General features: G+C 34.7%; 1 protein-coding gene across 1 annotated transcript; it reads left to right on the plus strand.

The window, feature by feature from the left end:
• Positions 1 to 693: 693 nt before the first annotated feature.
• On the plus strand, positions 694 to 4,590 carry LOC103437983 (cytochrome P450 CYP736A12-like). Its single transcript, XM_008376516.4, has 2 exons — positions 694 to 1,446; positions 3,615 to 4,590. Exons 1-2 carry the CDS (start codon positions 697 to 699, stop codon positions 4,452 to 4,454), a joined length of 1,590 nt encoding a protein of 529 aa, XP_008374738.3. The 5' UTR covers positions 694 to 696; the 3' UTR covers positions 4,455 to 4,590.
• Positions 4,591 to 11,882: the final 7,292 nt, after the last annotated feature.

Raw genomic sequence — 11,882 nt, forward strand, 5'->3', positions numbered from 1 at the left:
ACTTGGGTAAATATCTTATGTTGCACCTGCGTAAAATTGATATATTTGAGTGAATCACGTGGAAAAGTTGAAAACGCAGCATGTAAGTACAACTAGAACAAGACATGTTACTTTCAAAAGATGGCACACGTATCCTCATGTTGTCCATATCCATCCATATTCAATGAACTCTTGTGCATTCCGCCCCCACCCACCCACCACCCCCCACCCCAAAACCAAGAAAAGTGAATCACGTGGAAAAGTTGAAAACACAGCATGTATGTACAACTAGAACAAGACATGTTACCTTCAAAAGATGGCACACGTATCCTCATGTTGTCCATATCCATCCATATTCAATCAACTCTTGTGCATTCTTCTTCAAAATTCTCTCTCAATTTCATGAAAATTACAGAAGTAGGCGTAGGGTAAAGGGAGTAAAATTGTATCCCCTCTTTATCTCTCTTCCTTTTTCTTCTCTCCAATTTGAACGGTTTACAATTAAACCATGTCAACATCTTTTATTGACTTCTTTATAGATAGAGAAAGACAAAGAAAAAAGTGTGAGAGAAGGAAAGAAAAAGGGGAAGGAATTAGGAGTGGAGACAATCCTAATGGAGGTTAAAGAACTCATTTGCCACATGCTAGCATTTGGTAATATATCAATTAGTTGTTAGATCTTGAACTCTCTATAAGTATCAAACAAAATGAGTCTACATGTATATATATGTGTGTGTGTCTAATGTCCCATTTATCGATCTCACCCAGAAATCATATAAAATGAGTCCTTCAGAAATAGCCATCCTCATCCTTGTATTCCTCACATTCCTATGGTCTCTCCTCCACCTAATCAATGCCTCCTCAAGGCAAAGCCGAAAACTGCCACCTGGCCCTACACCACTGCCAATCATTGGCAATCTTCATATGCTAGGCGACCTCCCACACCGTAGCCTCCAAAACCTGGCAAAAAAATATGGACCTATAATGTCCATGCGTCTAGGGTTCATACCAACCATAGTGGTCTCATCTCCCAAAGCAGCAAAGCTATTCCTCAAAACGCATGACACCATTTTCGCTAGCCGCCCCAAACTCCAAGCCTTCGAGTACATGGCTTACGGCTCGAAGGTCATGGCCTTTATTGAATATGGGCCATACTGGCGCCATATTCGGAAACTTTGCACACTTCAACTTCTTTGTCCCTCGAAAATTGAGGGTTTTGCTCCGCTAAGAAGGGAGGAGGTAGGGTTGTTAGTGCAGTCCCTGAAGGTAGCTGCGGAGGGGGGCGAGGTGGTGGATTTTAGTGAGAAGGTTGGTGAGCTTGTTGAGGGAATCACGTATAGGATGGTGTTGGGGAGAAAAAATGATGATATGTTTGATCTCAAGGGGATTATTGAGGAAGCCCTATTCTTGACAGGAGCTTTCAACATTAGTGATTATGTGCCTTTCCTTAGTCCACTTGATCTTCAGGTATGTTACCCTTCATTCTTAACTACCAAACTTGTTAGATGAATCAATAATAAAACTAGGGAAATGCTTGGACCACTGTAAAGTAGGGACATTTAGATTGCACGCACGCTATTGCTAAGCACAAATACAAAGTAGAGGCGTTGCAAATAAGTGCATGCACGTATGCGCGACTGATCTTAGCACTACTCCTCTAAAAATATTTGAACTCTATTATTTAGATGACGTATTTCGATGGATCCATCAACAGGAGCAAAAGCAGTGTTAGCAAATAAAGTGAACGAGATTAACTCGTAGTTTTAGGAAACTGAGCTCGTTTGGATGTAGTTTTAAAATGACTAAAAGTGTTTTTGGTAAAATTATTTTTAGAAACAATCCTTCATAAAAACGCTAACAGATCTTGGAAAAGCATTTAAAGTGCTTTCTGGAAGAAGCAAGTATAACTAGTGCTTCTTGTAGAAAGCACTTCAAATATTGCTTTTGGAATCCAAAAACAATTTTTCTATAAGCGCTTTCAATCATTTTAATAGCATATCCAAACTCAGCCAATAACTAGTCCGCATTCGTACAAATTAATCTGAGAGGAATATCTGTTTACCTTAGCCAGCTAACTTATCGTCTTTTTGCTGGTGATATGATTCACAAAGTCTAAGCATCCACAAATTATAAATGCAATACCATATGATTCATATCGTATGGTCCATTCCATAGCCTGCTGACGATAAACTATCTTCTAATTCGAGATGTAGAAACATATTTACATCTTATTTTATAGTTTCAAGAGGTGTAGATGGAAGTTCTATGCTAATGAGAGTGATGTAAATTTGAGCTTTTATTTAATTTTCTCTCTTAGAGTAGCGGAGTCCACCATAAAAAAAATATACATCCATATATATAAGTTCTTATTTATATTTTCCAAATCAATATTTTACATCTTTCTGACCAACTTAAAGTATTAAATACAAATTGCTCCCTATCTTATGCATTTGGTTGCCAATGCCATCCGGGATATTATTACAATAGCAATGGATTTAATGCACAATTCATTATTTTAGGAACCTTAATTTCTGCAATCAACTATACAAATTTAAAATATATTCAACAGGCTCTTTTAAGGGAAGATCTCCATTTAAAAAATAAATAAAAAATAAAAATTAGTTGTAGGGCTCATCCCACATCAAACTTCAATAATAAGAATTGTCTATATTTTATCTCTATTCATAGGTCATTCTTGCAAAAAAACAATTCAATCCGAAATCATTTGGTCATTTGATTGTCACGATGAAATTTTAAAGTTTCTTATAACATAATGTTCGTCAATGTCTTGGAGCTCAATTAGATTAATTGATGCCTCAAACATTTTTTATTTGGCTAATTTTGCAAGAATGATTTAAGAGGTACAACTTGAATTGAAAATAGACAATTCGGATATCATTGAAGTTCAATGTCGTATAAGACTGCACAAGTAATCTAAAAAATGAGAATCCCTTCCCTTAAAACCATATGTTACATGTATGTTTTTTTTTTCTTCTTATCCTTCATAAAGGATGTAATACTAGTAATAAGGATTTTATTTTACCATTGAAAATGAGGATTTTACAAAAATTCAAAAGATAAAATGCTAGTAAATATGTAGATATAGATTTTGAGGCCTTACGTAGTTGGGTAAAATTGAGTTTAATTCCAATTTTATAAGAATCAAACTCCTAGGGTGGAAAATTTGCATTTTACATGAGTGACTCCGATTATTGAGTTTAATAATTACCAATGACTTTAATTCCAATAAATGATCAACCATTTGACAGAGAAAAATAGAGATTAATACATAAAATAAGGAAAACAAAAGTCCAATAATATTATAGGAATCAAACTCAACGTACATGATTATATGTGGGAATGAAACTAAACAAAACTAACGTTTCTCTCTGTAATTGTTCTTTCATCTCAGAAAAAAGGGTTGCACATGATCCCTTATACCCATGTGAGTGTGTCACCGTATATGCCTATCCTCACCCAAAAGTTACTCCAAAAATACAAGATGTAATAGCTTTTATATATGCATGCATGTCTTGTCCATTTCATTGTCTAATAAAAATGATAGCTACAGTACTCAACTAGAAGTACATATGATTGATTGATTGTATGGAATATTAACTATTTCTTCCACTTAGGGATTGACCAAGCGCATGAAGAGAGTTAGCAAAATTGTCGACCAACTACTCGAAAAGATAATTCAGGATCATGAACAAGTTTCCAGAAGTGAGGTACAAGGCAATCATCATAAGGACTTTGTAGACGTGCTACTTTCATCAATCCACCAACCATTAAACCCCAACAATGAGGAAGTCTACATGCTCGAGCGAACAAATGTCAAAGCCATTTTACTCGACATGATTGTGGGTGCCCTTGACACCTCAACCACGGCAATTGTCTGGACCCTGGCCGAACTCTTGAGGCACCCGAAAGTAATGAAACGTCTCCAAGAAGAGCTCAAGAGTGTGATCAGGATGGATCGAATGGTGGAAGAAAGTGATTTGCCAAAGCTGGATTACTTGAGCACGGTTGTCAAGGATAGCTTAAGGCTACACCCAATTGCCCCATTACTAGTCCCTCATCAATCCATGGAGGACATTACAGTTGATGGATATCACATACCTAAGAAATCAAGAGTTTTTATCAATATTTGGACCATTGGGAGGGATCCAAGTGTATGGTCAGATAATGTGGAAGAATTTTACAATGAAAGGTTTATGAATAATAACGTTGACCTACGTGGACATGACTTCCAGCTCATACCATTTGGGTCTGGTCGAAGAGGGTGCCCTGCTATGCAATTAGGGTTAACCACAGTTCGTCTTGTTCTGGGAAACTTGTTGCACTGCTTCAACTGGGAGCTCCCTAGTGGAATGCTACCTAAAGACTTGGACATGACTGAGAAATTTGGCTTATCGTTGTCGAAAGCCAAACACTTGCTTGCCATGCCGACGTGCCGTTTGTACAATGGAAGTTGATGATTGGTTTATTAGTTAAGCTTTGATAGATGTGCCCATTTCTATTGGTGACACATCATTTAATTTACAATTTTAGTCTCTTTAGCATTACTCCCTTAATATATATAACATTAATTAACCATATAATTTGGATTAATGCAAGTGTCTTGTAGCTCAGTTGATTAAGAATAATATTCCTTGCACTTGAGGTCACTTGTATATATATAGTATGTCTAGGCATAAATAAACATTAATTAACCGTATAATTTGGATTAATGCAAGTGTCTTGTAGCTCAGTTGATTAAGAATAATATTCCTTGCACTTGAGGTCACTTGTATATATATATATAGTATGTCTAGGCATAAATAAACATTAATTAACCATATAATTTGAATTAATGCAAGTGTCTTGTAGCTCAGTTGATTAAGAATAATATTCCTTGCACTTGAGGTCACTTGTTCGATTTTCTCTCCCGTACAAAATAATTTGCTCGTGATCATGCCCACCTACATACGTACCGCCTACACAGTCAACCTTCATAAAGGGTTGAAATAAATGTCTTGTAGTTATAATAGTGTTCCTTTGAGTAATACTAGAGAGACTAAATTTCTAGACTAATTTGCAAACTAAATGAAATGTCACAAATAGGAAATGAATACGTTTATCAACGTTTAAATGATAATCCAATTATTAACTTTCATGTCATTTAATTTATAAAATTTAATCTGCCTAGCATTACTCGTGTTCCTTTTATGCCACCCCTGACTAGGAAAGATTAAAGTAATTACATCGTAAAAGTGTTAACCATAATACGTTTTTCGTTCTCTTAATTGATCTTTAAAATTATCTTATACGTTTTTCATTCTCTTAATTGATGTTTAAAGTTATCTTACAAAAAGCTAATACAATTGGAGATGGTTTAGATTAATATTTCAATAATTGCGCCCTTTTTACTTACTTATCTAAGTTTATCACTTTATGTGTGTTTCCCTAGTTTGTTTTGTCTTTTGGGTTTTGCACTTAGGTTTCATTCATTCGTTCATTATTTCTTTCATTATTTCTTTCTTTCCTTCTTCCCACCATTCTTCTTTCTTTTTCCCCTTTATATTTTCTCCACAACTAAAACACAAAATGTAGAAACTAAAAATCAAATAGTCATTAGACGAATGCTTAAATTTTATTCTCTTAAAATATACTTTTTCTCTGGAACTCTCTCATGTAGCACCCATCTCGCTATTTTTTTCTTCTTATAATACAATGATATGTTTACACCAAAGGATGAGACAATAAATCGGTATCAAACTTGTCATTCATAAGATTCGAACCTAAAACCTCTCACTTACAAGTGATGGGTAGTAAAGGAGAATATTGTGGTAGCAAAAATCTATCGTTTTCGGCCTAGACGAATTTTTACCTACAAAACAAATAAACACATTTGATCAAAGACAAAGCCACGCGCCCAAAGATTGAGGGTGGGAGGTGTTTGGCCAATGGATCTTCAATGCCTAAGTCAGTTTCTCTAAAAGGAGAGAGGTTTAGGGCTTAATTGCGTATCAAAGGGCTACTAACTTTGGTGGAGAATGGGGTATTTATAGGAGCTAGGGTCACTGTGGAGGAGAGAGATCTCGCGCTATGTATCGTCATCCAGTTGGCCAAGGTGTGTCATCCGTTGGATGAAGTAGGAAAGAATTATCCCAATGATCCACTACTACAATATAGGCTATCACCGGCGGAACAAAAACCGACAAGAAACCCGATTTCTGTCGAAAATTTGGCAAAAATCCGACATAAAACAGTGCAATGTCGGAGTGGAATAGCGACACCATTGCTACCGTCATAAAAGGGCTTCAGTGTCGGTTTGATAGCTTAATCCGCCACTAAGCAACATCGGTTTAAAGCGACACTGACAGCAACGTCGGTTTAAAGCGACGCACACTCAAACCTTACATCGGTTTAAAGCGACGTTATATAATGTTAGAGTAAATGTAGAATTATGGAGAATAATCCGAATAATGACTTTGAGGTACGACTTGAATCGTTTCCTTAAAGTGTTATTTGCCCCCACTCGAATGAGTTTGCTAAAGGGTTCTTGGCAAATCACTTCCAGGATACAACAAAGTATGGAATATTCAATTAGCAAAACCGAATTATATTCCCTTAGAAATAACTAAAAAGAAATTGTATGAATGTGATGTTGAGAGAAAAGAGAACAAAGAAATTATGTAGATAACTAAATTCTGAATAATTGTGTATGAAACATTATACCACAACATGTATTTATAGACATCAAAGTACCCGTTCATCGAGCCATTTCATTTTAGTTGAAGACACACAACTCTTCTTAATAGTGTTGACCCAAAAGACATGTGTTCTATTTAGAATTTTCAGAAAATAAATATTGACTAATTATATCCTTTAATTCTACTCATACAATTTGAGTAAACATCATATCTTTTAACCAAAAGTTGTAATTCAACCAAAAGGTACAAGGTTGAATTAAATCCAACCTTTCAATACATGTTGCCGCATGCATGTTGCGGATGGCAGCAGCACTAGGTCATATATATTTATATATTCATAAATATTATATATTAATATATATATATATATATATATTAATAATAATAATTATTATTATTATTGAAATCTCTAACAATCCTTCCCAATTTCAATAATATGGTAAATGATATTACAATAATTCTCTCTTTATAATTATCACAAGCATACCGATATAATCATGCATACAATAAAGGTGTCTTTCGAATTAAACCTTTAATTAGTGTAAGTAACTCAAAGTTATAACGAATGCAATGGTGACTTAAGTTTAAACCAACTATTCTTATGTTAAAACCGGAATCACCACACACATGATTATGTCTTATTTCCTTAAAGAAATTACTGAACTAATTAAGCACTATTTATGGCTTTGTGCTTCATCCTGGTTTCATAAACATTTACAAGAGAAAACCCAACTCTTGGCAGAAGCGGCACCACTTCTTATGTTTATATAGGTGAGGTTCCTTCCCATGTCCCTACTACTATAGACATAACTACAAATAACCTCATTAAGAGTTAAAACTATCCTCCTAAACGTAGCAGTCTTGCACTGATCATCCTGGAATGAGCTATATAATAATTTTCAGTGCTTACACAACCACTTAACAATAACTTGTTATTACCCATTAAACTTTTAAACTAGTGATGTTCTAGACAAAGTCGGGTTACCATTATTGGTGGCTAATTTTCAGTAAAGGGTTTTAGCCCCATTCCACTAGATGTACTAACTACCAAAGCTCTTGAAAGTGATTTCGTTAACGGATCCGCCAAGTTATTACTTGATTTAACATAAACAATATTAATAACTCCATCAGTTATTAATTGCTTGACATATTCATGTCTCAAGCTAATATGTCTAGACTTTCCATTGTATACCTTATTGTATGCTCTAGACAAAATAGCTTCACTATCACAGTATAAAGAAATGGATGGCATTGGTTGTGGCCACAACTCTATTTCCAATAACAAATTTCTAATCCATTCCGCTTCTTTACCTGCTGCTGCTAATGCTATAAATTCAGATTCCATAGTTGAATGTGCTATACATGTTTGCTTCTTCGAAGCCCAAGAAATTGCTCCTCCGGCAATTGTAAAAATCCACCCTGATGTAGACTTATTATCATTAGCACTTGTTATCCAACTTGCATCTGAATATCCTTCAAGTACTGCTGGAAACTCAGAGTAAGTTAAACTCAGGTTAATAGTTCTTTTAAGATAACCAAAAATTCTATTTATTGCTTTCCAATGAGCAGTACCTGGATGACTAGTGTATCTAGAAAGTTTGCTTACTGCAAATGCGATATCTGGCCTGGTACAATGCATGGCATACATTAAACTTCCGATTACACTAGCATACTCAAGCTGTGCAACAGACCTACCAGAATTATTAAGCAAAGTTTCACTATGGTCATAAGGGGTATTTGCTTCTTTTATTTGTAGATGCTTAAACTTAAGAAGCAATTTTTCTATATAATGTGACTGACACAAAGCGTAACCCCTACTATGCTTCTTTACTTTAATTCCCAAGATAGTATCTACTTCATTCAAATCCTTCATCTTGAATTTTGAATTTAGATACTCTTTAGTTTCAGATACACCTTTCATGTTTGTACCAAAAATTAGCAAGTCGTCGACATATAAACATATAACAACACCATAATCATTTGTGAATTTAGAGTATATGCATTTATCAGCACTGTTATGTCTAAATCCATATGATAAAATGACAAAATCAAACTTTTCATGCCATTGTTTTGGTGCTTGCTTCAATCCATATAATGACTTTACTAATTTACAAACCTTCTTTTCATTCCCAGGGAGAACAAACCCTTCTGGTTGTTCCATATAGACTTCTTCATCTAAATCACCATTTAAAAATGCTGTTTTCACATCCATTTGATGCACATGCAAATTATATAAAGATGCCAATACAAACAATATTCTAATTGATGTGAGCCTAGCTACTGGTGCATATGTATCGAAATAGTCAATTCCTTTTTTCTGCTTAAAACCTTTGGCAACTAGCCTGGCTTTAAATGTTTGAATAGACCCGTTTGTATTGTATTTTCTTCTAAATACCCACTTACAACCTATTGCTTTTGATCCTTGGGGCAAGTCTACTAAAACACATGTCTGATTAGATAGTAATGATTCAAATTTATCATTTATAGCCTCTTTCCAAAAGGCTGCATCTCTTGAAGTCAATGCTTCGCTTAGACTTTTAGGATCATCCTCAACATTCAACAATATGGGTATATTCTTAAGAACCTTTGTTCTATTTCCTTCGACTAAAAATACAATAGATTGAGATGAAATAAAATCAAAGCCTAGAGTCTTTTCTTTTCTTACCCTTTGGCTTTTCCTTGGTTCATTAACAGTTTCAGACTGTTTTCTTTTCTCACCTTGAGATTGACTAGTAGACGGATTAGAGAAATGTGTTTGATCATTCTCTTTTTCAGACACTGAGTAGTCATTATAGAATTTATTTTCTATAAATTCGACATTTCTAGACTCAACTATTGTGTTCGAGTCTAAATTAAGCAACCTATATGCCTTTGAATTTTCTGCATATCCTACAAATATGCTTTTAATTCCTCTTGGACCCAACTTGGATCTCTTAGGATCGAGTGCCTTATAAAAAGCTACACAACCCCATACTCTCAAATATGACAAATTTGGTTTTCTTCCTTTCCAAATTTCATATGGTGACACATGTGTCTTCATAGATGTAATTCTATTGTGTATATGGCATGCAGTAAACAATGCTTCACCCCATAAATATTTTGGAGTATTAGCATTAATCATCATAGAATTAATCATTTCAGTGAGTGTTCTATTTTTTCTTTCTGCCAAACCATTTTGTTGTGGTGTATAGGGTGCAGTTCTTTGATGTACAACACCATGCTCTTCACAAAAAATATCAAATTCATGTGAAAAATATTCACCACCTCTATCACTACGAAGGCATTTAATTTTCCTTCCCTTTTGGTTTTCAACTTCAGCCTTATAGCGCTTAAAGCACTCAAAAGCTTCATCTTTATTAGACAATAAATAAACATAAGTAAATTTAGAACAATCATCTATAAATGTGATAAAATATCTTTTTCCTCCTCTTGTTAAAACACCATTAAATTCACATATGTCAGAATGTATTAAGTCTAATAAATTTGTATTTCTTTCGGTAGTTGGAAAAGGTTTTTTAGTCATTTTCGCTTGAATACATGTTTCACATTTATTATTATAATCATCATTGCAAGTAATAAAACCAAGTGTGCACATGTATTTTAAAGATCTAAAATTTATATGTGCTAAACGTAAATGCCATAAATGAGAGGAAGATTCAACAATATAAACAGAAGAATTCACTTTATTATTGATACTTAGTTTGAACATCCCATCACAAGAATATCCCTTCCCAACAAACATCCCATTTTTCGACATTATTAACTTGTCGGACTCTAGAACAGTCTTTATACCGTTCTTACATAATAAATTTGTAGACACAAGATTCTTTCTAATTTCTGGAACATGCAGTACATTAAGCAACGTCAATTTCTTCCCAGAAGTAAATTGAAGTTCAACGGTTCCTTTTCCTAGAACTTTGGCGGAATTATGATTCCCCATTAAAACTTCTTGATTTTCCGTTGATGCTTCATATGTCTTGAATTGTGCCTTGTCATTGCACACATGTATAGTAGCCCATGAGTCGAGCCACCAATCGGAGGATTTTATTACCGCTGCCATATTCAGTTCGGTAATCATGCCAATATGCATCATTGATACCATTGCAACAATGTTATCAATTCCAGAGTTTTCCACCATATTTGCGCTATTGGTCTTATTGGCATATTCCTCACTTGCTTTTCTATGTCTACAATCACGAATGTAATGGCCTTTCTTTCCACAATGGTAACATACACCATTTGCATTCTTTTGATTGTTGTTGGAATTGGTTTTCTTAAACTTCCCTTTGTCAATTTTGACTTTGAAGTTCTTTTTATATTTGTTTCCTTCGACAATGTGAACTTTAGAGAAATCTTGATTTGCAAAATTCTTATCACGATTTCGAGTTTCCTCTTCAATTTGAATACCCTTTTGCAAATTCTCCAAACTAATATCTTCCACCATGTGTAGAAGTTTCTTTCTATAGTTATTCCATGTTTGGGGTAATTTTGCCATAATAGCTCCAACTATCATAGGATCCGGAATAACTATTTTAAGTTCACGAAGCTTTGAGACCAAGACCAATAATTCATGAACTTGGTCTAGGATGGGTTTGTTATCAAACATAGTGAATTCATAATATTTGAACATTAAAAATTTATCGGTACCTCTTTTTTCCGTTGTGTACTTGTGTTCAAGTGCTTCCCAAATTTCCTTTGGAGATTGAATGTGTGCATACAGGTCATATAAACGATCAGATAATGTGCCCAAGATGTGTCCTCGACATACCAATTCATCTTCTTCACGCTTCTTTCGATCGGCAACTATGTTGTCCGAGTCTTTGTCACTTGGTTCACGAATAGGCTCCAATTTCGGGTCCAACACATATATGACATTTAGAACAGTAAGCATGAAACGCATCTTGTCCTTCCATCGGGTGAAATTTGATCCATCAAATTTGTCTAACTTGTAGACATCTTGATTGATAATCTTCATAGCCATGTTATCAGATTTGTTATCCATGATGAAAATAACACTTTAAGATTGTTAGAGTAAATGTAGAATTATGGAGAATAATCCGAATAATGACTTTGAGGTACGACTTGAATCGTTTCCTTAAAGTGTTATTTGCCCCCACTCGAATGAGTTTGCTAAAGGGTTCTTGGCAAATCACTTCCAGGATACAACAAAGTATGGAATATTCAATTAGCAAAACCGAATTATATTCC

Source organism: Malus domestica, chromosome 06 (assembly GCF_042453785.1).
Source record: "Malus domestica chromosome 06, GDT2T_hap1".
Lineage (NCBI taxonomy): Eukaryota > Viridiplantae > Streptophyta > Magnoliopsida > Rosales > Rosaceae > Malus > Malus domestica.

What these genes read in the sequence shown, in the direction of transcription:
- LOC103437983 (XM_008376516.4), top strand. Translation starts at nt 697, where the DNA reads ATGTATATATATGTGTGTGTGTCTAATGTCCCATTTATCGATCTCACC. An exon ending in TTAGTCCACTTGATCTTCAG is followed by an intron (nt 1,447 to 3,614) that starts GTATGTTACCCT and finishes TCTTCCACTTAG; the next exon opens with GGATTGACCAAGCGCATGAA.